The sequence below is a fragment of the Seriola lalandi genome, unplaced genomic scaffold, assembly GCF_002814215.2.
Source record: "Seriola lalandi dorsalis isolate HSWRI2012SDOR001 ecotype SW California unplaced genomic scaffold, Sedor1 jcf7180002054360, whole genome shotgun sequence".
Taxonomy (NCBI): Eukaryota; Metazoa; Chordata; class Actinopteri; order Carangiformes; family Carangidae; genus Seriola; species Seriola lalandi.
The window spans coordinates 581,269-608,955 of NW_019524913.1; the positions used below are offsets into that span (position 1 = coordinate 581,269).

At 42.1% G+C, this 27,687-nt stretch overlaps 3 protein-coding genes across 6 annotated transcripts in view; 1 reads left to right on the plus strand and 2 right to left on the minus strand.

Annotated features, from left to right (window-relative positions):
- The window catches only part of cyribb (CYFIP related Rac1 interactor Bb), a 35,714-nt gene extending 26,861 nt beyond the window's left edge, over positions 1-8,853 (minus strand). Inside the window, exon 1 of the mRNA XM_023408305.2 lies at positions 8,736-8,853. The gene's annotated coding sequence lies outside the window, so the exon portion shown is untranslated. The remainder of the gene's footprint in view (positions 1-8,735) is intronic.
- A 604-nt stretch (positions 8,854-9,457) lies between these two features.
- eef1a1l3 (eukaryotic translation elongation factor 1 alpha 1, like 3) lies at positions 9,458-12,440 on the plus strand. Its single transcript, XM_023408312.2, has 7 exons — positions 9,458-10,407; positions 10,500-10,679; positions 10,753-11,049; positions 11,127-11,277; positions 11,430-11,686; positions 11,774-12,008; positions 12,109-12,440. Exons 1-7 carry the CDS (start codon positions 10,264-10,266, stop codon positions 12,216-12,218), a joined length of 1,374 nt encoding a protein of 457 aa, XP_023264080.1. The 5' UTR covers positions 9,458-10,263; the 3' UTR covers positions 12,219-12,440.
- A 593-nt stretch (positions 12,441-13,033) lies between these two features.
- Positions 13,034-27,687, minus strand: part of asap1b (ArfGAP with SH3 domain, ankyrin repeat and PH domain 1b) — a 56,989-nt gene continuing 42,335 nt past the window's right edge. Inside the window, exons 15-29 of one of the 4 annotated variants that reach the window (XM_023408329.2) lie at positions 26,400-26,533; positions 26,035-26,126; positions 25,763-25,949; positions 24,044-24,129; positions 23,041-23,156; positions 22,879-22,946; positions 22,141-22,248; positions 21,007-21,235; positions 18,881-18,949; positions 18,025-18,186; positions 16,338-16,416; positions 16,117-16,181; positions 15,481-16,031; positions 14,508-14,630; positions 13,034-14,387 (exon numbers count right to left, since the gene is read on the minus strand). In XM_023408329.2, coding sequence (XP_023264097.1) covers positions 14,313-14,387; positions 14,508-14,630; positions 15,481-16,031; positions 16,117-16,181; positions 16,338-16,416; positions 18,025-18,186; positions 18,881-18,949; positions 21,007-21,235; positions 22,141-22,248; positions 22,879-22,946; positions 23,041-23,156; positions 24,044-24,129; positions 25,763-25,949; positions 26,035-26,126; positions 26,400-26,533 — 2,144 coding nt within the window. In that variant the 3' untranslated portion in view covers positions 13,034-14,312. The remainder of the gene's footprint in view (positions 14,388-14,507; positions 14,631-15,480; positions 16,032-16,116; positions 16,182-16,337; positions 16,417-18,024; positions 18,187-18,880; positions 18,950-21,006; positions 21,236-22,140; positions 22,249-22,878; positions 22,947-23,040; positions 23,157-24,043; positions 24,130-25,762; positions 25,950-26,034; positions 26,127-26,399; positions 26,534-27,687) is intronic. The other 3 variants (XM_087174521.1, XM_087174522.1, XM_023408334.2) reach the window with 3 other exon arrangements.

A 27,687-nucleotide genomic window follows, 5' to 3' on the forward strand; every position in this document is an offset into this window, starting at 1 on the left:
CCTGAAACTTCAAACCCATGAGAATGGTGAGAGCTGAGGGAGAGTCGGACGAAGGGGAAGCAGATATGATCGAATACGACGCGGTGAAAAGGGCAAGCTACAGAAATAAAAGCAAGAGTGGACTCAATTCTGAAATAATAAATAAATAAATAAATAAATAAAAAAAACATCCCTCTGAACCTGAAAAGTTAGGTGTGACAGCCTCTTTTCTTATCCCTCAGTCCGTCAGAGGCTTTCCTTCATGCAACCTCACGGCGACCTGCTCTTAATCCAAGAGAGCCGACGTGTCACAGGGGAAATTCTGAGTGACATCTGTGGCTCGCGACATCATGGGAGTCGGCCCTGCATCATGCCTACAGCTGGAGGGCACAGCATACGGCCGAATCACCACCCCAAATAAGCACATGAGGTTATAGAGGTTAATGTTAGACCTACAGTATGTGAAGCAGTGCTTTAGGATTTCTAATATATATATATATTTTTTTTTTATTTATTTTTTTTTTTATTTATTAAAAAGGAAACAGGACGATTAGAACAACAGAGAACCGGCCTTGCTTCTATTATATGATGCAAACAGTTGATCATTTTGGTCTGCCGATGGCGCTAGAATAAATCACCAAAGTTATTACTAATCATCCTGACAGGGACATGAACGCATGAATGCCATGACGGTCAATACAATAGCTGTTAAGACATTTCACTGACCACAAATATGAACCTCATGATGGGGGCTAGAGGAAAAGTCATGGGATCACCAAAGTTATTAACATACATCCTCAGGGGACAATGAATGCACAGCAATTCACTGAATAGTGGTTGATATATTTCAGTGTTGCACCAGCTGACAGACACCGTCATCCCTGCAGCTAACACAATAAATTTGAGGCTACCTGAGCCTCCATCTTGTCTGTTATTCTTTTCCTCCATCCGTTATAAATGTTTAATTAAACTGTTAACTAGACTGTGGCAAATGGATCACAATTCAAACCACCAATGTTCTTTTGAGGTTTATGGCTCATACTGTATAATATAGGACCACTGTCATTTACTGCAGCGGTGATGTGGGAACGGACCCACATGATGAGCTCATTCAAGTGTGTGCGCATGTGTGTGTGTGTGTAGTGATTCAACTTTGCTCATCCCTCCAAGCAACAATAAAATCCAGGCTATCAGGGGAAAAAAAAACGACATCACAGTTAACCAGTGTAAGTGCTCAGTGTTTCAAATACCTCGCAGGCGTCTATTTGTCACGTGACAAGTTCTTTGTCCTGAAAACTTGAAAGAAGTCACTTAAATAAAAGACCAAGTCGGGGAAACAGAAGATGAATGGCAGCAGGGTGTTTAGGTTAAGAAATGAGAAATTCAAAAAATGCATAAATCAGAAACCAGAACCTCAGTAAATTCCACACAGTTCACCGACAGGAGCGGTCTGATATTGCTTGATTCCCACAGGATCAGAGGCAATAAAACCAACGCTGCACAGCGTATTTGCTCTGAACTAAATGCTCACTTCCTGCTGTTTCAAATACTTATTTCCTTGTTTTGATTTGTCACTTCCAGAGAAGTGGACAGTGGCTCCATACCCAAAGTGGATGTGAAAATGTTGTGGTCAAGAATTGTCTTATGAGGCTGAAACGTCACTACATCTCCAGTTTTTAAAAAAGGAGCAATAATGATGAAGTCAACATACATATACGCATATATGTTTGTTGGCGTTTCATTTGTTCCACCACACGAAGGGATCGATAAATTGTGGGTCAACATGTGTGGGCCTGCTGCAGACTGTGTGGTACGGACAGAAAAACAAGTGCTGAATCCGTCTATAGACCAGAGCACAGAGAAGATCAATAGGATCTATATGTGGAGCCTGTCCATTTGTCACGCACATGGATAAACATGAGGTATTATATATATATCTGAATGTATTTCACATGGTTCAGTCCCAGTGCAGCGCAGTGCAGTCCATTTAGTAGCTGTGCTGCAGCTCTCTATCACGTCGCGTCATCTTCCTCAGCAGATGATGTTATCCAGTTTTGACTGTAGATGCTCCATTTTCTAAAGCAGTTTATGAATGTTTCGTCCATGCTGGCTTAAAATGGACTTTTTCCCGGTGAGGCCAATTTTGTCGACGACTGTTTCCGCAGTCGAGAATGATTTTTTAAAAACGTAACTTTTAAGGCCACGAGGATGAGAAGTCCTTGAAGCGCCCGGAAACATGGAAATTTGAACATCTACAATTACATGCCAACTGGGTAGAGGAAGACTCTGTGATGCAATCGAAAGCCTCAGAACTGCTACTAAATGGACCTTGTAGTGAGACTGCTGAGTCCATTTAAAGCACTAATTAATCTGATATGAGTGTCCATGACATATACTGTACATCTGTAGTGTGTGTGTGTGTGTGTGTGTGTGTGATGAAGAATTGAGCACACAATTGAAACATGTGGCACTTGAAACGAAAATCAGCGCTTGTGGTGTTGGTTTCGACACCACTGAATAAAACTTCCATTAAAACTCAAGTTGCCATGACAACTTGTACTCCCCTCTCCCTACTGGTGAGCGAGAGCTGAGGAGGGATATCGACTGAAGGTGCTGAAAGCCAACAGAGCACAGTGGAGCCTCTGTGGAAAATCATTTCATTAAGAAAACTCCCACAGCTCAGTTACATGGACTGGAGATGCTCCAACCGAAATGTCACGACAAATGACTTGTGGAGCGCTCGTTCCTCTCCGCTGGATTCTGACAGGGTTTGCATCACGTCAGGCAATTACAGCCCAGCAGAGAGTGGAATAGAGGTCTATTATTAGTATTACTGCCATTTTTATTATTATAATCACTAGGAGCTTTTGTAAGGAGCAACGTAGAGTCTTCCAACACCAACAATACAAAGTGCAGTGCAAAGTGTGTTTGACAAATAGATAAAAACATTTTCACATGGAGGAGAAAAAGCAAATGAGCTATTCATTATGCATTTGGATATTAATCTTAAATTAACTAGGGCTGCAGTTAGCATTGATTAAACTGTTGATTATTTGTTTGATTAAATCAATAAAATGTCAGAAGATGAAGAAAATGTCCAAGGTGACATCTTCATATCAACAGTCCAAATCCCAAAGATAGTCTGTATGCTTTAAACTATATAAAAAAATAAATAAAAATTGTTGCTGATAATTTTCCATCGATAAACTAACCACTGCAGCTCTTCTGAAAAATAAAAACCACTAACAAAAAGCCCTATGTGCTCTACAACAGCTTTGTCCAAAAGAGGAACGTAACCATTTATCACTACAGTAAACATCTCAAGGACACACACCTCTATGACTCAAATATATCAGGATGTGAAATTCTCAAAGGGTCTAGACTTGGTTGTATATGAATGTACGTTCAGCTGCAGTAAAAAAAGCAAGAAAAGCAGGGCACAATTCCACCTCAGGTTTATGTGACTGTTTAACACTAAAGGAGTGTGAGGATGAAGGTTTGATGCGGGGGCAGCACGGCAACAGTTTCATGCAAAAAAAAATAAAAAAGAAGCTGAATTTCCTGCTGGTCTGCCATCTGTGGCAACACCCCTCCTCTATGTGTCCACTGACATGTAGGCGGCCACATGAGGATCTCACGCCTGCCTGCTTCAACATGCTACGATAAAAAGGCATCACAGATTTTTAACCACTGGCTGCAGCAATAAACCCACTTTTTCTTTTAGCGATTTGATCCCTAATGTGTCTTTTCTCTGATTTGAGCCTGGAGCACATTTCTTTGCATGTGTGAAAGGTGTGTGTGTGGACCATGTTATTTATAGCCTAATGTTGAGAGATTCAATGCAAAGTACACTCTGCTTTTCTTTTCCCCACATTTACTGTGAAGATGCTGCTGCGGCGCACAGGGAGGGACGAATGAAAGCATCCTGTCGGAGGCCTTTGGATGGACTGCCTGCAGGACCTCTCCTCTCATTATGTGCATGCTCCAGGCTTCAGATAAGCCAACATCACAGGACGGAAGTGAGAGAGTTGAGAGGAATGCTCGAGTCGACCAGCACAGCCAGTGCCACCGCTGCACATCAGAAACTGGCACACACGCTGACTCATACACATCAGAGACTCACATCAAAAGTGTATCACTCGCCGCCGCTGAAGGCTACAAACACACACCACCACCACCAGGACCTCCACAGCTCCGGATCATCTTTCTCTGCTCATTTGACAGCAATCAGCCACATGAAATAAATCTGCTAGCAGACCGAACAGCAGGGAGGGCGCGAGTGCAGTTGATGCTTCCTCATATACTCACGCACTCCCTGAATCCATATGCTTGTTTTAAAGCAAGTTGTAGCTTTTGTAGAATCTAAATAGCAAATTCAATCAAGACATTATTTGTAATATAAAACTTTATTCAACCAGGAGAAGAGGCTGACTGAGATTACAAATCTCAGCTACACCAGTGACCTGGCCAAGACAACCGCAGCACATAGCAAAACATAGAGGCTACAAAAACATATACCACAAACTAAAATAAATGATATATAAAAGATAATAATCAAGAGTCATATAGATACGATCAGAGGAAGAATGTTCTCGGAATGCAGAGTCAGATATACGACGGATCAAAATTCTGCTCTCTAATAATTCAGCTCTGTGCAGGCCTGCTCTGAAGAGGGGTGGCAGAGGGTGGGGTGGGGGGGTGGCACAGTCAGCCTTTCCTACTGACTAACGCAAGTATGTCATCATTTCAACTATGATCTGTTTATGGACAAGAGCAGGCATGCAACGGCGATGGAAGAGGGAGAAATGAGATTACACGAGAGAAGTCCGGGACGTGATTCTAATTGTCAAACGGCACAATTTCTACAACACCAGACAAAAAGTATAACACGTGGGCCGGGTGGGGAATAAACACTTTCAAAAGCGTATACTTTAAAACAACAAGAGAAAGCACTGCAGAAAGGGAGTGCTACTGAAGTCACCAACTCCTCTGGATTAAGCCGTGTCATGATCGTGGTGTTAGGGCAAAATGCTGAACAGGCCAAATCAGTTAGAGGAAGTTAATCCGAATAACTGCACAAACAGCATTATGCTATAGAGAAGGATCAATACAGCTCTGTTCTGCATAAAGCTAAGGCAGCAGCACCTGACCTGAGCATGCTACCTCAAGTATGATGATGCAAACAGCCCTGTAAATATGTGCAAATCTTATAAAACATATTTGTTTAGGGACTGTGTGAGACAGCTGCTGGTTAGTGATCATGTTCTTGTGTCAGCCCACTGAAGATCACAACAGCCTTTAAACAGTGAGGAAAAATCAAATATGAGCGCCTGAATAAAAAGCCATAAAAAGATGGTTCTCACTCTAAATAATTTTCTGTGTTAACATAAAGTGGTGAAAAAGCAATTAAACACGTTGAGCTGCAATAAATGTCACAACACCGCAGTAAAACCACACAACTGTGCATCAACTGAATGTGTAACAGCAATGACTCAACTAGACGAGTCATAAGGTAGATGTAGGTGTGTGTGTGTGTGTGTGTGTGTGTGTGTGTGTGTGTACCCACTTGCCACCGGAAATATAATAAAACAGTCTGACTCTCAGCAGGACACTTCATTGAACCTCATACCGAGAGTAACTCAACCCTCAAGCCAGCAGCTCAGTGGCACTGGGTGCGTTCAAGGGAGTGGGGCTGCACAGAGGGGTCCGCGCCCTCAGCGGCTCGGGACATTCTTGCGAAGTCAACAGTTTAATTCACTGTAAAATGAGCTAACATCCAAACTGTGTATTGTGATCAAATGTTTTATTCTGACTAATCTTTCCTAATCAATGTATGGACAGTCCTTCAGTTCATCCTTCTAAAATAATGAATGCGGGTCTGTTTGTAAGTCTGTGAACGTGAAAATGTCCAAGCGTCTTAAAAAAAAAGGTCCTTGAAAGAGACTCCTGGAAAAATGATTAATAATTAAAATGACCTACCATTACACTCACTCTACTCTCGTGTTATCACCCCAGCTACAGTATCTACAGTTGTCCAACTAGGAAACACATTTGCTGGAGAAAGTATGTGGAAAATCCGCCCTCATGGGATTCCTCTGGGGTTTACTGGTTTTAGTGGCTCCCTGAAGGCATCCCAGTGGGTCGAAACGAGACAGTTTTGTTGTATTTTATCTGCACTAGGTTGAGCGCAACGAGAGGCTATTCTGTTCATATTCAACATATCTCTGTTCCTGTTGTTATTTAAACACCCATAATGTAAACACTGATGTAAAGCGCTGATGAAAGTCCCGTCCAACGCCACCAAAAAAAAGACAGGGAGTGAAAAGCTGTATGAGCCTATGACAAGGTACAGCCAGATTATAACTTAATAGTAATAAGTAAAAGCTGAAAAAGAACCATTTCCTAATCTGGAGGAACATTTTTGTTTGGCAACGTTGCTACACAATATCCAGTCAATGTTTAATTTCTAAGAAAGGTCATGCCTAACAAACCGTGCCTCTACCTGCATTAGCCTGTGATTTATGAGGGACTGCATTGTGCTAAATGAGCCACATTCTCATTTCATGCTTGTTTCACAGAACAAGGCTGTGAGAAGAGGCTCCTGCTCGCTACTTCCTGTCGCCACAAAACGCTCCAACACCAGATTTCACTTTCTTGTCACAAGTAGCCTTTCCTCTGACTTTTGCAATCTATATAAGTGCTGCTGCAACTTTTTCATACTTCACTGATCAGAATAAGGAAGAGTTGACTAAGTGAGATTTGAACTCCCTCAGAAGTCTCTCCATCTATTGTCCCATCTGTTCACACCACTGCAGAATGGGTATGAGACACGGCACAACAAGTTGTACCTTGTCTCTTACCGCTACAACTGTGGGAAATGTCAGGTACTTGTAATGTTGTTTCCAGTCCAAATTTACAAGTCTACACCGAGTTGAACTATGAGAGCAGAAATGTGTGTCATCCGTCTAAGAAAACGGCTTAACATGGAGAGAGAGGTGATATTTCCATCTTTCAAAATGCACAGTTGTAGATGTGAGGAGGAGAAACTACAAGAGTAAACTCACATAACATGGGGAGGTATGACTGAAACCTTTTTACACTGGCTTAAAAAGGTAAGAGTATACATGTCTTAACTAATGCATGAGTCTAAAGACTGTGTCCCACTGGCAATGAAATTACCTCTGCAGTCTTAAAAGGGAGTTCTGCGTCGCAATGTGTCAGAGTTTAAGCCTCAGTTTCACCTGAACATTCTTCTGTCAGGGGATTATTCTGGAGCCTCGCCGCTCTTCATAACATGTTTAATCAGCCACAGTGCAGCAGAACTGGCCTAATTTGCACAGGCAGAAACCGTAACAACTTTTTCAGACAAATTACATGTAGACGTTACATCACAACCGCAACCATCCGCCTAACATAGCGTCAAATCTTGCTCTCTGGACGTTTCACTTCCACTTTCAGGGCTACGCAGAGACTGGGCATAAAGGAAATAACGCATCACTTCCGTTCTATGGCTTTGTAGATAATTAATGCAAACAAACACAAAAAAACATTTATCAAATCAACTTAAGTCAATATTAGCTATCTGCCGTCTGAGCTAATGGCAGGTTTATTAGTGGACTCTCATGACTTTTGGGAGATGCCAGGGCCCAGTGGTTGAATATAACAAAGTACATTAACTCCAATACTGTGCTAATGTGCAATTTTGAGTTAGATATTTATATTTTATGCTACTTCAGACTATATTTCAGAAGGAAATATCACACTTTAGTCAGTTAATCAATCAGCAGGAAATGAGATGACAACTGTTTTTATAATCAAATCATAGTTTTCATTTTTTTTTTTTGTTTGAAGCTTCTCGACTGTGAGAACTTGATGCTTTTCTGTGGTCATATATAAAATTAAACTCAACACATTTGGGTTTTGGGCTGCAGATAAGACAAAATATGAATAATATCATAAAAACACTAATACTAATAATCCAAAAACACAACAGCAGTATGTTTCTTATAATACTTTGCACTTTTACCCATGTAAGATTTTGAATTGAGGACTTTTACTTTGTAATAGAATATTTTAACATTGTGTTACTGCTACTTTTACTCAAGTGAATAAAGTGAATAGTTGATCTGAATTAGTTCCAGGATCACACTTTGGAAAGCTCAGGCAAAACTCTTTTATCATGCATTGATGAAAATGAAAAATCATCAGAGACAAACCGGCTCTAACCACGTCCCAGCTGTCAGCGTGTGCATTTCCTTTAATGCATCTTTAATGATGCATCACATACTGCCTGTAAGCGAGCAGTCTTGATCCAAGCTATACGGTTAGTTTAAAACTGTGTAGATAATCTAACACACTTTATAGCACGCGCGAGGCACAACACAGCTGATAACGTGGCTTTAGTCATATATGGGTCAAGCATGTAACATTCAATGCCACTGACCAAATAAAGGGGAAATTTTTGCCTTGAGAAACCTACCGTTGATCTTAAAAGAGGAAGTTAACGGTGCATCGAAGATGCGATCAAAACAATTCAGATACTTCTCATTGTTTGAATTTAAAGCAACTTCACGATAAGTTACTGGGTTTGATTTCGCCAGACACGTTTATGATTCATCATTCATCTTTTTTGCCTCCGAGGAACAAAATGTAAAACTCAAAAAGAGCCTCGGTGAATGGCAACCGGTGGACTATAAAGGCTGCAAGTTGAAAAGGCAGAAAGAGCGTAAATAAAGTGGTAATTTTCTCTCTTTTACCTTGATGCTCGTAGAGAAACAGGGGAGTCGACGAGCTGGATACCACGCTAGGAGCCAGTGGTACGGGCTGAAAGGAGAAGAAAAGCGATTTGCGGTCGCTGTTTCCGGGTTAGTTATCGAGCGTCATTGTGGCCGTCAAAATGGGAGGGGAGTTCGTTTTGTGTAACCCTTGTGCGCGGAGGGAGGGAACGAAAACACCTTCCGTTCTTAACTGAAGCTAGACCCGCCCGGTCAATGGAGCCCCGCTGGTGTGTTTCAACGGTGGCTTGAACCGGATTACTACTGACCTAGCCTATTAATATGTCTCACCGCTGCTTTAATTAGGACTTGTGACCGTCAGAAACCGTTTAGACACACCGTCTCCAGTTGTCCCAAAGTTTAGTCTCTCTGCCGAAGTGTCCTTGAGCAAGAAGCTAATACAGAGCGTTGACAAGCTCCAGGGGGCGCTGTTGTTTTATTTGACCCTCCACTATGACCTCAGCATCCTTATGTCATTCTTAAAATATGCAAAACTATGCATCGTTATTAATGAACGCTTGTACACGACTGTTGAACTAATGTGTTTGTAATTTCTGGTGCGGTAAGAAGGTAAAAGGAGACATTTATCAGAGAGCACTGAACACTTCTATAAAAAGCAAAACTTTGATATCAGAAAAGGCATTAACATGTTTTTTTGTTTTTTTTTACAGCCTGTATGCAAGTTAGCATGGCATTAGCTGATGATCATGAATTGTCAAAGGGCATTTAAAAGAGAGAAAATTTCAATTCTGATGTTCACGGTTTTGTGAAATAAACTTCAATGCACAGATACAGACAGGAAAAGTTAACCCACCTTGTAAAGGTCTTTATACTCCATCACTCCAGCAACTAGGACACACGACACGTCTTATTCTGAAAACAGTAACTACACCACAAGCTTATCAGTTTGAAGTTTTGAACTGCTACTCAGCTCCTGACTTTCCTATTAAACAAAGATAAACTTCCACAATCAGCAGTATTTTTATATGAAAACATGTGTCAGCTGTTTTTCTTTCAGTCTTTGTGGTTAATCATAGTTTGTTTGATATATAGGCAGAGGCCTCTTCAAAGAGTGCAAACCTCCAGAAGACACACCTGGCTGTAATTTGAGATGATTAAGTGATCCATAGTGGTAGACTTTAAAGGAGAAACTGTAAGAGCGTGCTGAAGCTGAAACATTTCTTACTACTCCCTGTTGTTCACAATCAGAAGCAGCATTAATGAAGAATTCCCAAAGCGTTTCAGCATTTTATTCTCCTTCTTTGCAGACTTCTTAGCAGAGTCCATATTTTCAGCAGAGTTGGACTGACACCAATTAAGCTTAAATCAGTAGCACACCTGTCTTCAATCATCTGTGCAGCGAGGCCCCTGGGAACCTATAAAGTTAGTGCGAAGAGGCCGTTCAGATCCATTTGATAGAAGAAAAAGGAAAAGTCAAGTGTTGTTTCATCTCAGAAGAAGCCAACAGTTAACGTGTTTGCTTAGCAAAAACTAAAATCTTCCTTCAAACATGGTAAAAGAGAAGACTCATGTTAATGTAGTGATTATTGGCCATGTTGACAGTGGCAAGTCGACCACTACCGGACACCTCGTCTATAAATGTGGTGGCATCGACCAGAGAAGACTAGAGAAGTTTGAGAAAGCTGCGGCACAGGTGAGAATAACAACTCTGCAATAAACTTGATTATCAAAATGTTAAAACAGTTCAAATATAAGTTTTTTTTGTTTGTTTGTTCTGTTTTACAGATGGGAAAGAGTTCCTTCAAATTTGCCTGGGTGTTGGACAAGCTGAAAGCTGAGAGGGAGCGTGGAATCACCATTGATATTTCACTGCTAAAATTTAACACACAGAAGTACACCATGACTATAATCGATGCTCCAGGCCATCGTGACTTCATCAAAAACATGATAACGGGGACGTCACAGGTAAAAAGCACGGGTTTAAAGTTTTCTGTATGCATAAACTTGTTTTTTTGACTGTACCAAATGTGATTTTTAGGCTGATGTTGCCCTCCTGGTGGTCTCTGCAGCCAAAGGAGAGTATGAGTCTGGTGTATCAAGAAGTGGTCAGACCAGAGAGCACGCCTTGCTGGCCTACACTCTGGGGGTCAAGCAAATCATAGTCTGTGTGAACAAAATGGATCTGACGGAGCCGCCTTACAGCCAGAAACGTTTTGACGAAGTGGTGCGAGGTGTGAGCGGCTTCCTCAAGAAGATCGGCTACGACCCCAACACCGTGCCTTTTGTCCCAATTTCTGGCTGGACCGGGGAGAACATGATCACTGCAACTCAGAAGGTAAAAACACTTTTTTCTTATTAGGTCTAAAATCACCCAGAATTGACATGAAATATGTTAAAGTAATGTGTGTACAGATGCCCTGGTTCCAAGGCTGGAAAGTCAGACGAAGGGACGGGAATGCAAGTGGAAGAACTCTACTTGAAGTTCTGGACTCCATACACCCGCCTGTGCGCACCATCAACAAGCCTCTACGATTACCTCTGCAGGATGTCTACAAAATAGGCGGTTAGGAGCTGTTCTAAAGTTGATTTAATGAATGCTTTGTCTTAATTCAAGTCCACCCTTCCTTGATTTCCAGCCAACTCAGTTGATTAGCTCTAATCAATCAAATGTTTGCCATTGACTGGAAAATCTAAGAGCTTTGTTCCCGCTTCCAGGAGTTGGCACTGTACCAGTGGGCAAAATTGAAACTGGCATCCTCAAACCCGGTATGACCCTGATGTTCTCCCCCGCCAAGCTCACTGCCGAGGTCAAGTCGATCGAGATGCACCACCAGGGGCTGCAGACGGCTCTACCAGGACACAACGTTGGCTTCAACATCAAGAACGTGGCCGTCAAGAACCTGCGGCGCGGCGATGTGGCTGGCAACGCCCAACAGGATCCTCCATCAGATGTCAGCAGCTTTGAAGCTCAGGTTAGTTCATGCAGCTAGAAATATTTTGGCTGTAATATATGTGCTTGTCCCCTGAACTGATGTTTCCTGTCTTTTTTTTTTTTTAAGGTGATCATCCTGAACCATCCAGGGAAGGTCAAAGCCGGTTACTCTCCTGTCCTGGACTGCCACACCGCCCACGTGACCTGTCGCTTCACCGAGCTGAAGGAGAAGCTCGACCGCCGCACTGGCAAGAAACTGGAGGACAAGCCACAGCTGCTGGTGTCTGGAGATGCTGCCACAGTCAAACTGGTTCCCATCAAGCCCATGTGTGTGGAGAGCTTCTTCACATACCCTCCCTTAGGTACGAAGTGTCAATCCACTGAGGTTTAAATGCAAAGGAAATCTCCCCCCCGTGTCGACCTGTGCAGTGTTTTTGAACTGATCTTTGTTGTGCTCCACAGGTCGCTTTGCAGCCAGAGACCTGAAGCAGACGGTTGCCGTGGGCGTCATCAAGTCGGTGGAAAAGGCCCAAGGGTCGAAACTTCCACACAAAGTCCAAGTGTGTAAATAAGTTTGTATTTGTTTACCAGTATTTTGGTAGTACTGCTTTATGTGAACAGTTTTATTTGGTAAGACAGTATTTGTGTGTTTTGACACAAGGCATTTATTTTGTGTTTGAGGTGTATAGTATTCCTGTGTTAATATTGAATCCAAAAAGAGTTGGATGGTGTGTTTAGGTTGAAATGTTAAATCAGAATTGATGAGATAACGAAATAAAGAATAATTTGAAGAACTTTTGCTTTGCATGTTCTTAAACTGAAGTTAATGTAGAATCAAGTTAGAAATACTTTCTCAATGACTTTGGTTGAACGACTGTTGATGAACTTGGACATAGAGTAACGTTCTCTATAATCAATATTTTGGGTTAAATATCTATGGCAAGTATTCAAAACCTAGTTTTGTCCATTATACTGTATGTTAGTAGTTTAGTCCAAGGGTTGTTGTATGTATTGATTTGATCAGTGGGCAACTGCTTTTGTGTGCATTTTGTTCTTAATTTAAAATAACTAGTAATAACTGAAATGTAGTGGAGTAGAAGTAGCATAAAATTAAAAAAGCATACCTTTACAAATTATAATACAGTACTCAAGTGAGAGTAACTGACTAGTTACAATCCACTACTGCTTATATTTACAGAGTGTAAATTACCATTTCCCAAATTGTCTATTTCTTTATCTTGAGTCCAACAATAACTTCAATAAGCTGCTTACAAAAAAAAAAAACTTTTTTCTGTAATGCTAAAGTTTTTGAAATTCCAAGGGAGGGACAAACGGATCTTGAAATCATGTGGTGTAATGGCAGCTAAGTAAAAGAGCAGGCTGAGGGTTGAAGTACAGCACTTTTAATGATACAATGGGTTGATGGGTTTGTTCCTTAACATGGGAAGAACTGCAAGTCAGTGAGGACCGGGTGAAAATACATCGGCCGTCCAGCCTTTTACAAAGTCCACCCTTCATCTAAAAAGACATCTCTAGTTCACAGGCAAACCTGGAAATGTACTGAATCCAGTAACATGGAATGATATTACATGACTCAAACAAAAAAAAAAAAAAGAAAAATTCAAGCTCATGAGGTTTTACAAGACACTGAATTGTGAACACAGGTTGTTGTGAAACTTCTAGCCTGTCAGAAAATCAAGTTATTGCTAAGATGTCCTCTTGAGTTTCCCATACTTGTCATTAATAGTGGCTTCAACGACAGGATACCATTTGTGTAGTCCTGCTTAATTAATAGTGGCTCTTCAAACCCTGAGGTGAGCGTCTTTGAACGCAGCACTCCACTCAATTCCAGTCATTGTTACACCATGCACGGAGAAGGTCAAAGGACTGTGGAGATGGCGTCGAGTTCACACACAGAGCATACACACAGTGAACAGTGTAACAAGGAGTAAATTAGTGACCTACAGTGAACCACAGGCTTTGATATTCCACCACACAGTAGCAGCAGGTTTCTATACTGTAAAACAACCATAATACGTGTACACACAAAAGCAAGCAAGAACAAGGAGTACATTTAATGAAAATCTTTTCATCTCGGGAAGATCAGTGGGAGACTCCTGCCTCTTCAGTCAATTATGGTGGTAAACAGGGATGCAAGACACAAATAGTGACATGACCTATTTCACATTCCTTTTTCTTATTTGTCCTTTTTCCAGAAATATAAGCTGATAATTACTTGAGGGCCAGTAAAATTAATACAGATAAAATTCAAACTCTACCGCCCTGATGCTTAATCTGACAGGTAGAGAGCAATGGTACATGTTTTGTACAATAAAACATGTATATACACTCACACACAAATATATATATTTACATACATATATACACAGTAACAGCATAAACATAGACTTTTAGGTAAGTGCTAGGGTTCTGAGAGTGGCTTTGTCACAGCCGTGCTATAGGGTTAAGATAATACTGGTAGAGGAAGAATACACACATTCTTTGTACAGCATGGATCAGGCATCCATGGCTAGATGATCCTTCTTGGGTTTCTTCATTTTTTTTTTTTTTCTTTAGGACACTTGTCGTGTGACAAGGGGTGTTATGATAGCTATTTACAGGAGCTCCCGGTTTCGGGAGAGGCGTAGTGCAAGTCTTTCTGGCTGTCAGTCACTCAGGATGTGCACAAAAGACATGGGGAACACCCCTTTTCTTTCCGGATCTCCCTCAATGTGCCCGATCTGGAAGTAAAGAGAGCATGTGAGGAAAAGAGTATAATGTGGCATTGAGTGGTTTTTGGGTGTGAGTGCTGAAGAGTGCTGAGGAGCAGTACACGGTGGAAGTAATGAAGCTGGACTCACCCACCACTCCTGGTCCTCCTCTCCTGTAACTATGATCACCTCTCCTTCAACAAAAGTCAGTTCATCGTCGTTGTCAGCCTGGCAGTCATAGATCGTCTTCACACGGCGGGCTTTGCTCTTCCCCTGGATAAACAGACGACAAAACCGTTACAATTGCAAACAAAGACGACTTTTGTTTTGGTTTAACTTTCATTTAATTTGTAAACCCACCGTAACCAGAGATATTCATTTCACTGTGCAACAAAACAAGCATCAAAATCCTTTTTAAAAAAAACTCTGAGCAGCAGGTCCAGAAATTAACAAAAGGTTGGGACAAGAAATCCCCTTCAAAGCTCAGGAAATACCTGGAAAATCTAAATTAAGGTGCAGATTCCACGTTCATAGAAAACCGCTTTGGGCCACAAGGTGATTTCCAAGAGTCTCTGACCAGGTAACGGTTTCTGGTGTACTGTATCTTGTATGTGATTTTAAAAAACGACTGAATACGCAGCCTGAATGGATAGTAACATTTGGCACCACACTGCTAGCAGCAGGAGAAAACACCACCAGTACATCATTAGCACTAAAAACATCTAACAGCTTTTTTTAAACTAGTAAAAAAAAAAAAAAAAATAGCAGAGGGAGGAAATATGGAGCAGCTGAGGACTGGAGTCTTCCTCAAAGGGCGACTGCCTGAGTCCAACAAAAAGGACGTTCACACAAACCTCGGTGCCATGACCAGAATATTAAACAGCTGATAGTGGATGTGGATGTATTACATTTATAGTTTTATAAAGTTGCCCCTCAGGTTGATCTCTGTGATCCACTGAATGATGTGTTTCTTTCTCTGTTGGACCTATTTTCAGCAATGTCCACGCACTCTGATCTCACTAGTGAGGTGAGCACAATGTTATCGTAACTGATAGAACCGACGGCATTGAAATAAGTTCTCGAATAAATAAAACTCAAGCAATAGAGGCAAGAGTGTTCGTACCGTGTTGATCTTCCTCGGCAGCGGCACAGGCGTCTCTGCAGTTCCCGCTGGAGTCCCGTTGGTGTCCTCGGCAGGCTGGTGGGAGGGGGTCGCTATATTTGCCTGCTGATTAGGTGACGGTGAATCTTGAGGCTGCGGCTGCGGCTGCGGCTGAGGTTGAGTTTGAGGTGGAGGTGGAGGTTGCGTTTGAGGCCTCGTCGTCTCTCCAGGAGGCGGCCTGGGAGCGGACTCGGCCGTTCCAGGTTTGGGGGGGATGTCTGCGAGATGAGGCTTGGGAGGGAGGTCTTTGAGCTGGGGTTTGGGCGGGAGGTCTCCCAGCTGAGGTTTAGGAGGGAGGTCAGAGAGCTGCGGCTTCGGAGGAAGTTCTCCGGGTTTAGGGGGAAGTTCAGACGGCTGTGGTTTGGGGGGCAGGTCTCCCAGCTGAGGCCTGTCCGCCAGAGGAGCCTTCTGTGGGGTGTCACTTGCTGGCGGGGACTTCTGGAAGACCTCTGGAGGAAGGCTGGGCTTATCCATAGACGGGTGGTGTATGGTGTCAATCTTCCGCAATGCCACTGGAGAGAACAGCACACAGTCACGCTCAACCACTCCTTCATTTGAACAGCCTACACAGAAATGAAAACTGGACAGAGGCCGTACCTTTTTGAGGTAGTTTGGGAAGAACCCTTGGACCAAGTGTAGACTTTGTGTTGCTTGACGTAGTGCTGGGAAGAGATTTTCAGATGACGTAAAAACGAAAACAAAATCTAAGAAGTTGCTTGCACCTCATCAGCTGGAATACATTTTATTACAGCGAGTGATTCAATAAATTTCAGACCGATTTAAGCTTCGAATTTCACCGTGGTCTGTGTTTTTGGTACCTTTGCTGTTGAGGAATGCCTTCAAACTTGTTAGAAACCGGAGACATCTTGCTGACCGGAGGTGGGGTGGAGTCACTTCCTAAAATACCAACATTAATGACGACAAACAGATTACTCAACACCATAAGAGAGCGCTAACCAAGGGATTAAATTGATATAAATGTGGGAATAAATTAACATGCTGTGATGGTTAAAAAAAAAAATATATATATATCAATGAGGGAGGCGTCATCTGGCTGAGCTTTCCATGAGCCCGAGGTATTTGGAGACTGAGTTTGTGCAGTACAAAGTGTCATCCTTTAACTAGTGGTTTGGTGTTACATCATGTGTGACACAAACACCACAGAAGACAAACAATAACAAGTGGAATAACAGTAAAAAATATCCCCATTGTACACATATGGGATAAAGGTACAATGACTGAGGTGCGTTTGATTTCATCCCCTGATGCTTCAGCTTTTGAGATCTCGCTATTTTCCCAACTAACCCTGAGTGAGACCAACTCATGAATGTCTCTACGAACAGTTTAAAGGTATGCTGAATGGTGGGATTCGCTTAATTTGTGGGTGTTAATTGCATAAAATATCTCTTTAAACTTTAGTAATTTTAATGTAGTGATTAAAACATATATAACTTATATCTAACTTTAATATTTCTGAAATTGTCACTGATCTGCTGTGGCAGAAATGTAAATAGCTATGTAGTAAAAGTTAACAGTGAAAAATGAAACTTAATAAATAAATTAAAATATGTAGTTCTTTGGGAGAGGCTGTTTTTTTAGGCTCAGATCACCATTGAACAACCCTTTAAACGGCAAGAAGGCACTCATGATCTGTGCAGTTCAGGGTAAAAATGACCCCCCCCCCAAACCATTAAGAATCTAAACATCTCTAAACATTTGAGCATTAAAATTCATTAAATGTTTATTCTTTGACAAAATAATCTTAAAAGATAAGGCTGTTGATATTCTGCACTCAGCTACTGTCAACAAATCCAGAGACCAAAGACCAAAACCAACAATAAATTCATTATATGTTATATTTCTTATTCCTGTGTCATCCATTAAAAACACGGTCCTTCATTACCATGAACACCAGCGCTGTAGTTTACATAAATACTACCTCATAAATACTTATGCCCATTGTGCATTAATCAGTCCCCAGCAAATGCACTGTTTATTCCTATTTGTGTAATGTTAAAAACATGTTTAAGGAAATTAGAATGACTTCTTTAAAGAAACTATCAATTTGTTGTTTTAAAAGATCTGTGTCTTCAGTAGACACCAACAGACCTTGAGAGGAAGACTAACATATTGCTTGTTTTGATCTTTTTGTGGGATTTGTTGAAAACATAGAACAACACAAGCCTTTTCATTTAACTCAAGGTCCTCTGACAAGCTTTGTGTGGAGCTCTCAATAGCATCTGAAAGTCTACACCAGTGAATGGAGTTGGTTCAGCTGTAACGGAGTTAGTTAAGTTGTCATCACATGATAACAGGTTGTACACCGGCTGATAAATGGTTGAAAGCTCTGGGGGAAAAAAATAGCAAGTGGACCTTGAGTTAAGATTATTTTATCAATCTCTCCTCAAACAGAACTATTTAAAATCCTCCTGCATCTCTGAAGAACCACGATATTCTCGCTTCAGGCTGGAACCAGCCCCACTGTTACGAGTGCTTGCGTCTCACCCCCAGTCAAGCCCCCTTTACTGTGTGGACTGTGAGAGAGCGGGCTGGGTGGGTCAGACAGGGTGCGTTTGTGTCCAGGAGGTGGGGGCGGAGGCCTCTTCTTGGACAGGGTGGAGCTGCCTCCTGGTGTGAGTGTAGAGGGAGGGCCAGATGGGGGAGGAGCTGGAGGAGCGATACACAAAACACATGAGGTGATGAGGTCCCCACAAATCAGCCTGTTTAACCCCAAAAACCCAGAGAAGGTAAAGGAGAAGAGACGATAATGAAACGTGGACAGGAGAGGAGGAGCTGAAAACTTGGAAGAGGTTTTGTTCACTGTCAGGAACGTGTTTGGGACAAAACGAGGAGACACATTAATACAAGAAAAACAAAATACTGTCTGAACAAATACAACAAATATAACATAAATGTCTGGATGGCAACGCAAAAATAATTAAAGGGATGCTGTGATTTGGTGTGTGGGCATGTGTTTTGGTGTGTCTATCAGGTTGGTGTGTTTATGAATATGTCTTTCTGACTATATTGGGACACCAAAGCATTCACTGGTCACTATTATAGAGAAGAGTAGAGTGAGAGCAGCTAATAGAGAGCTCAGCCAGAGAGGAATCAGCTGTGTTAAGAGTTTACAGCTCAAGGATGGTGGGACATGATTGTAGAAAGATGAAGAAAAAAAAATCATGTAGGCAAGAAATAATTAACTGGAGAAAGAGCTTGCCTACATGGTCCCATTGTTCACTTAAACAAAAACCACCACCACCCTTTAAATATGAGCTGTAAAGGAAGAAACAACTGAGCGATAACTGTATATGGGGCACACAGCCGAGTAAGGGGGAGAACGTAAAAACAGGATATTCACTGATGTATGGTCGAGTGCCAGCCAGTGTGGCGTAGTGCGAATGAGAGCCAAGGAATGCCAAGTGTGGAGCTGAAAGAATAGAGAAACAAAAAAGAGAAAGAAAAGAGAGCGAGATGAGGAGTGTGGGAGAGAATCTACAGTATGTCAGTCTTAAAAAGAGCTGCTCCCACACACTATAAAATAACAAGATGAAATCTTATCAGTGGCAAGCAAAGCAAAAAGAGGAGAAACGGCGCGAAGCTGGCCCCGGGGCGAGCTCTTCAGCACCTACTGAGAGAGAGAGAGAGAGAGAGAGAGAGAGAGAGAGAGAGAGAGAGAGAGAGAGAGAGAGAGAGAGAGCGCTGCGCTGCTAATCAGGCGCATCTGAAGAGTTAGCATGTTATTCTATATGTATGTATGTAATTTAATCTTTTATTCGGGCTTTTAATCTTATTTTTGCATAAATCAAACTGAAACACTCCACTTGTTTCCAGTGCTATTTTAATCAATCAAGATACTTTTAAAATTATTAATAGCCCCCTTTCAAGCCTAAGGAACAAAGTTGCTCCATGAACTAAACACAGAGACTTTTGGGGGACCAGGAACTGAGTTCCTAAAGGGTTCCTGAAAAAGTTCCTGCAGTGGATAAGTGTCAGGTCTATGAAGCTTTGGATTTCTCCACAGACCACAGGGGAATGGACGGGGTAGTATCAGTAGAGTTTGTAGGGGTGGTGTCTTTTTTTACCTTTACCAAAGCTAAAAACAGTCTGTGATTAGGTAAGCTGCAAATGTTAGCATGTTGGTCAACTAGCTTACTACCTGCAGTGGTAGCCTAGTGTTACCTTCCATAGCCAAGGAGCATTTCATTAGGTAACTGCATGAGTTTGTGGACTTACAGGTTACACTAGAAAAAGGTTAGCATCTCTGCTCTGGTCTTCATTGGGTTTGGGGAAGTTTATACTCCAGCAACTGCAGTTTGTTTGTCCAGTTTTTCGACAATGGGCCTCCAGAGAGGGGTATGTAAGAGCTTTGGATATTAAAAACAGCATTTTGGTTTTAAAGGAAATCTGGTAGAAACATTAAAAGTCATTTGGAGAATGAGTCAGCGGTAATTTTCTAGCTAGCAGCAACTAAAACTAAAATTTGCCGACGATCTCATCTGCTAGAAATGAGAAGCTAATTTTGTTTACTTATGTGTGAAATTGAAAACCCATTGTTTGGTAAATCTGCCACTGTTACTGGAAACAGCATGTGCACCACGTTAGAAAGGGAAAACTTACATTAGCAGTAACTCATGGGAGCTTTAACGAGGGGTCAAATGAAACATGTTAATTTGCATTGGAAACAGGTGAGATTTCACTCCTCTTGTTTTAAGAAAAATAAGATTTAAACGCAGAATAATGGATTAAATGACTTGTTAGGATGGATGTTGTGCAGTGTAAGCTCTTGCAATGTTTTAAACCACTGACCAAAGCGGAGACTGTCAGTGTTTTAATTCCCTCCACACAGGGAGGAGTGTTATTTTTAATTCTAATACTGCGGCGACAGCACGCCCACGGTATACTCTGTGTGTGTATATTGCGTCTAGGCTAATCATGAGGTGTGTATCCAGCTTCCCTTTCGCACACGCCTGACTAACCATTGCCTCCCTGCCCTATCCTGCAGCCATGTTTTCCTGAAGGTTTACTGTGTAAGCAATCTTAATGACACCTGCTTCCCGCCCTCTGATCTGTGTGTTGACAAATTGCATACCACTGCAGGGTGTGTGTGTGTGTGTGTGTGTGTGTGTGTGTGTGTGTGTGTGTGTGTGTGTGTGTGACTGACAGCGCAAAGAAGAAACTTTCGTGAAAAGTGATTACGAAGCATTCCTCTGTAGCTAATCCTGCCCTGGATATAATCAAACATTAACAGGCATAATAAAGTCAATTTCACAAGCTATCTTCTCGCTACAGTAATCAGACACAGTAAAGCATACAGACAACCTCTAGACCATTTGCATTACAGGCTGACATTTGCAAAAGAGATAGCAGAACACGATCTCCTGAATTTACTGACTGTCATGTTTATAAGCGAGAGAACGATAAAACTGAGTGTCGTCTGAAAATGGATGCAGGTTTGAGGGGTTTCTTGGAGCAGGCAGTTCTGACCTTTGCCCTGGTTCCTGGGTGGCAGCGGCGGCCCGTCGGCCACAGGGGAGGAGGTGAGGTCGGTGGATGCGCTGTACATCTGGTTGGTGAAGGCGCTGTAGGACAAGCGCTGCTGCTTGTCCCTTTGGCTGATGAAGCCCGGCAGGGAGAGCTTATCGTGGGGGGAGAGGCTGGAGGAGTGGCAGAAGCTCTGAGGCCTCGGGGAGCGGTCCTTCTTTATGGGACTAGGCTGGAGAGGGACACGAAACAGATGAGACGGAGCTGACATCAGCCCACGAAGATGCACTTGCTCTTTAATTTGCTTGTTAATGTTTAGCTGTTTGCATATAACCGCGGTTTCAACAGCATTTCAACGGGCATTTCAATATGTAGTTAGAATCTATTTCTACTTAGATATGGTCATTAAAATGTAATTTAGTTTGTAAAAATCTTCACTTTTCAAATTATTTGAGCTCATTTTTGAACTACATCACTAAATGAATGCCAGTTTTCTGGCTGCATTGCACTATGATGTTTTGAAGTATCTGAAATTGGTATATTTGCTCTTACTGTGGATTTCTGCTTCTGCATAAATGTAATTCAGTCAGTGCAAAGCTGTGAATTGAGAGAGAGGCCCTTGATCTTTGACTCTGCAGAACTGACACTGTAACGTGAGCTGCTGATGCTTTAAAGTGGTGAAAATCCATTTGCAGCTGAATCAATTGAACCCCGACCTCAGCAACCTTGGGAAATACATCCTTACACTGTGTGTTGTGTGCTGTTCAAACAAGCATTTTGAATAACCTGGACGTCTTTTGGCTATTTTCCATTATTTCCCTTCTACCTGCTCCATCTAATTCTTTACGCAAAATTATGAATCTAGAGAGAAATCTTCGTTCTTTCACTGGATAATACATCAAATCCTGACTTGTTGATTCTGATTCTCTTTTCCACGTTGCATTGGAGGATTATCCATAAAAATAAAGGATGTACCACGAAAAGACTAAAGGGAGCTTAACAATATACAGAATCTCCAGCAACAATTTTCTTTTTTTTTCATATATTATTAGTTTTATTCAATAGCATGGTGTTTGGTGTGTTGAAATCCAGACTGAATTCAGGTTCAAACAAGTGAATTTGAGGATCTGTTCAAACCTTATCATCCAGGTCATCATCACTCTCATCCATCTCCTCCAGTCTGAGGCTCCACTCATACTCCACATGGATGTGAGGATTGAATTTCCCCTCTGCAGCCTGGACAAGCTGACACAAAGAGACACACAAACATCCATCAGTTAAAACCTAAAGATGGTCAGTTTACAAATATCTAAGACAAAAGAAAAGCAGAGAATATTTAATTTGAGGAGCTGGAACCAATGTATGTTGGACGCTTACATCATTTTTTTTACTAACAATTAATCAACAAAACACTATAAACAAGTCACAGGAAGAAAGGAGAATAATCATACAAAACCATCAGTCAATACTCTTCTCTAGAGATTAGCAATTACCCAATATACAGAGCTACACTACAAAATAAATTTGCCAGTACATTTTTTTAATTTTTTATCAGAGATTCTGCGCTGCATTTGAAGCTGCTTTTTTTTTGTCTGCACGCTCATATTAGCGTTAATAACAAACATACATCAACAATTATTTTCACTCTGCTGTCTCTGTTGCCTGAGGCTGGAGACAGACCTTTGACTGCCATCTAGTGTTCTGAATAATCTGCCCAATAACTGGTCAACACGCGTCCACTCAACCATAGCCTTTTGTTTAATGTGTCTGATTTGATCTGTATTGTTTTTTCTGTATATATAATTGGAAGTCTTTATAGACCATTAAAATCTACTGTGATGTCCAGAAGCTGCAGCTGGGCGGTCCTGTACTTACTGCCTCCTCACACTGAGTGTTCCTCAGTCGCCTGGCAACATCCAGCGCCGTCTCTCCGTTCTGATTGGCTAAAGGGGAGCGGAGGGATAATCAACGGTTAGGGTCTGATACGTGCACACAGGCGTCGTTAACGAGAGGCTGAACCTCGACATTGTGACTCACCGATGTCAGTGGCCGGCTTGCCCCTCAGGAGTAACTTGAGGCACTCGGGCTTCTCGTACATGCAGCAGTAATGCAGGGCGGTGTTCCCCCATTCCGTCTGCTTATCCAGGTTACCGCTGAGAGCACACACACACACACACACACACACACACACACACACACACACATCTAGTCAGGACACAGGTCACAAGGGTGTTTTCCACAGTCCTGTGGCTTCAGGTTAATGTGTTATTACCCATGATTCCGTGTTTTAGCATGAGAGAAAATGGATTGGAAACAACATAGATCTCTCTTTTCCATTAAAAGTCTGAAGTGAAAAACAAAATAAACAAAATTGGAATCTGGATGATGAGATTTAAACAAACAAATAATAATAGTAATAATAATAATTATAATAATGCAAGACAGACATGCTTTGGAAAAACTAGCCAACCTTGTACTCCCTGTGCAAAAACCAACTTCATGCTACACAGTTACAGCAGGTAAATATTCCCTTTTAGATCTTCTGCAGCTCCCAGAGAAATACTTTAAATAATGAGGGTGAAGCATGACTCCATATAAGCACAGCTATTAATTAATGAGAGGGTCCCGCTTCTTCTGTGTGGAGGCTGGGTGCAGCAGGAGCAGTGGTGGGTAAACAATTGAAAGGAGAGGAATAAATTAAGGCAGAGAACAAGTGCTTGACCCATTTCTGTTTGCCTTGTGGGAATCTGAGCTGAGCTGTGCAGCACTAAGCTTTCCTCTGCACTTCCACTGCTTTATCACAGACCGGAGCGCCGAACAAGAAAGACTCACAGCAGACAGACAGAACATATTTAATACGCATGTTTTTCCACTAAAGTGTTGTTTACTACATAATTCAGCTGTAATCCACTGATGTGTTTAAAGACATTTTGAGGGCTGTTTAACTCGTGGGAAAAGCAGAAGCCGGTCCCACATGCTTATACAATTACACAACGCTATTCTAACTTCTTACTCGTGCGAGTGGCTCTTAAAAATGTACCTGTTCTGCACAAGGAAGTCCACCAGGTGCAGTGAGGTCTGGTCAGCAGTCCGTACAGAGTAGTGCAGTGCTGTCTCTCCGGCTTCCTGCAGGGGGCCATCAAACACAGCAAAGACACGGTGAGACAATCTTGGGCAGCATCCATTCTGTATTCTCTCCCTCTCTGTGTCTCTTTCAGCATTTAAACAAGCTGCAGTAAACAAAATGGCTCCTAAAAATATTATTTCTACAAGCACTAAAGTGAAATTTGCCCATTTTTGCATTCATGCCATGTGATTTGGCGTTTTAAAATTGAATCTAGGTGTTATTTCTTTCGATTCGACGTTAAAGATAGAGATAAAAGATTACATTAATGGAAGTAACGGTTACATGTGCTGTGTATTTGGTGGCATCCCGGCATCTGTAGAGGAGAGTACATGCTGCATTTAGTCCTGCATTCCTGTCGGGCTATCTGTGTCTAGGTTTAGTGGGGGAGTGGGATGTCACTGTGCTGTCTGCAGCCATTCAGATGTACTGACAGCAGCAGATTAGATATCGGTGAGTCAGACTTCATAGCGCAGACAGCAGCAGCAGCAGCTCCCTCTGTCACCAAATGATATCCTCTTTTATTGCGTAGCAGCATTGAATGCTTAATTTTTCATTAGAGGAGAACCATGTCTGTGCTATAAAACCATCGACCCATTTATGTCAGATTAACTCTGACCACCCATGTTGTTTACGCTACAGTATCTTCACCATCTCCTGCCTGTTATTTAACTTTCATTTATGCCTAAAGCAGTGGCGCAACAGCAACGAGGAAACAAAGAGAAAACAGGCTGAACCGCAGAATAAAAAACAGACACACGAATTGAGCCACCGCAGATGCCGTCATTTAAGTAAATATGGACTCAGCAGAGATGATGCTCTACAACGTGGTGGAGGTTACTGGATGTCACCACCTGCTGGTGAAGTTATCCGGATGACTCAAAATTTTCCAACTGTTACGCCCATTTCTGCCCACCAAATAATTCACCAACTGGTAGAAATGTGTCAGCATTGGTGGACGGGAATAAACCTCACATGAGGATGAACCACTGCAGCGGCATGTGTAAGAGCTGTGGGGAGGAGGTTTCCTGGCTTTGTAGTTTAGTGTGGGATCACTGAGCGTCACAGAAATATACTGTGGAGGTTATGGGAGGAGGCTGACATGTAGCCAAGATTCCAGGCAGCAAGAATGTCAATGTTACATGATAGGTATCTTCGTCAAGGCCTTCTGAGAAATATTCAATATTTAAAGGGCCAGTTCAGCCAAATAACAAAGGCGAGAAACATACATCTGCACTGACGCTGAGTGGTTTCACAGCATGCAGATAGTTTGGGTTTTATTTGCCGAAGTGTCCTTGAATAATCTGGATAATCCACAATCTCATTGTCTGCAGTTTCATTGAGCCGATTTCTTTTATGCATTGCAGCTGTTTTTACATTGGCAATGTCGCAGACTGTGAGAGGGGTGACGGAAACACTAAAAGTCAAACATTTGGATATTATAGCACACACATTTGGCCTTTCACCTCTCCTGCATCCGGCATATAAACTCTTAAGTGCTCTGAAATTCAAATCACTGCAACAGCTACAGGAAACCAAACCAAGCAGCGAAGTGGTTGATGACTTATTGTACAGATGATCTAGCACAAAATTAGCTTTGAGCTTGGAAACCACTGCCTCAGAGTTCAGACTCACCGGCCCCGCCTCTGGGAGCGGCTCCATAAGCTCCACCCCCTCTGCGTAGACCTGGATGAGGGACAGCAGGTCCCTGGACTGGACCGCCTCAAACAGCTCGATCATTTTAGCTGCCGCAGACGTGCATGTCTTCCTCGCATACTTGTGGTCCACGTACTTAGCATTGATGAACTCCTTCCTCACCGTCCTGCGGGCAAAATATTGCGTATTAAAAGTGTGTTTTAAGAGAAAAGGAAAATTCAGTTTGGATATATAAGTCAGAAAGCACTTACATGTCACTGGAGGGAGTGGGCTTTGGTGAAGGGGAAGAGAGATTTCCCTCCATGATCTCATTGAAACTACTGTTCCCTACATTCTTGGCCAGCTGGGGGAGAAAGAGGGAAAAGTCAGTCATCGGATCACAGTAATGTGAAAACGTAGAGCAGCATTTGCTTGTGCTCGGAGACAGATGAGCACAGTGGATCTGGGAGTATGAAAGTACGCTGCTTCAGGGATCAAATTCTGCACTTTCCTGTGTTTCTACTACTCTTTCATTATTTTCTAATATTTCACTAGAGATGAAAATAGTAGAGGGTGTGGACTGTTGCTTCTCCAAAAACGACTATTTATTCACTCTGCAGACCGTGTCCAGACTCACCAAGAGTTCTGAGGTTCCCAGCTTGTCGAGCTCCATGGACTGGATGCGGGAGATGTGGACCCCCATCTCACGGTGGATGCCAGAGCACTCGATGCAGGTCAGGATCCCCAGGTTGGTGGAAAGCCACTTAGGGTCTACAAACACAAACAATATAAGAAAACACATGTTAGCCATCTACCTCCAGTATAAAGTTACTGCAATAGGCATGAGTGGAGCTGGTGTGGACCCAGTAAAAACTATTTCAAGTTGGATAAGATGCACCAGGTACCTCTGAAAGCTGGTAGCTGCAGATGCAGCAGGAGATACAGTAACTTCACTTCAACTACCCAGAAACCGTGCATATGAATTAAAATCTTTATTGGCAATAAATGCCACAGAGATCATGTTTACAGAATAAAAGAGCAGGAGATGTTTCAGCGATAAAACACATCAGTCATGCCCCTTAATGAAATTTTTTATTTTTTATTTTATCTGGCTGCATTGTATTCTAGCTCTTTAAGGCCGTTGTGTTTAGAGAAAATAGTTTCTCTGTGTCTCTGAACTTGATTCGTTCCTGGATGATTGTTGAACTTGGGAGAAAAATGGTGCGGCATTGACAGAAACTATCACTCTTGAAGTGAGAGGGGCCGACATCAAAACCACAGACATCGATGTTTAAGGGATAGATGAAACATTTTTCTGCTTCAGGACTCCTTGATAACTGCACCGCGAGCGTTTAAACACTGTGTACGGGGCGTCGTGTGGCGTAGTGGTCTAGGCAGGCGCTCCATGTGTAGAGGCTACAGTCCTCGCTGCAGCTGGCCCCGGTTCGAGTCCTGCATCGGACGGCCTTTACTGCATGTCATTCCCCCTCTCTGCCTCCCCATTTCCTGTCTCTCTACTATCCTGTCCAATAAAGGCATAAAAAGCCCAAAAAAATATACTTAAAAAAAAATAAACACTGTGTACATTCTGTCGCTTTTCTGTGTGAACGAGAGAAATACATTTCACACATGAACAGGTTCATCGTCAGTACTTGTTTTTATTTGACTGTTAATCCCATTTAATTAGTTACGTTTTTTTAAATTCAGAATATCATATCTGACACTTCCTGCAGACAGAGAAGTACAAAAATCCTATACCAGACTTTCATTTTAACAAACAGGAAAGATCCAAGTGATCTTTTTCTGCTACAGCTGCATTTATTAATCCTGTGTCATTGATGAAAAACACAGACAACCTTTCATCAGCTCAAATATCTGATGAAGCTGTGGATGCTCTTACGTGCGATGTGCGTACAGCCATAAGG

Coding starts and splice junctions, on each gene's coding strand:
- eef1a1l3 (XM_023408312.2), top strand. CDS start 10,264: ATGGTAAAAGAGAAGACTCATGTTAATGTAGTGATTATTGGCCATGTT. Junction 11,687..11,773: donor TCAGCAGCTTTGAAGCTCAG/GTTAGTTCATGC, acceptor TTTTTTTTTAAG/GTGATCATCCTGAACCATCC. Junction 12,009..12,108: donor CTTCACATACCCTCCCTTAG/GTACGAAGTGTC, acceptor TGTGCTCCACAG/GTCGCTTTGCAGCCAGAGAC.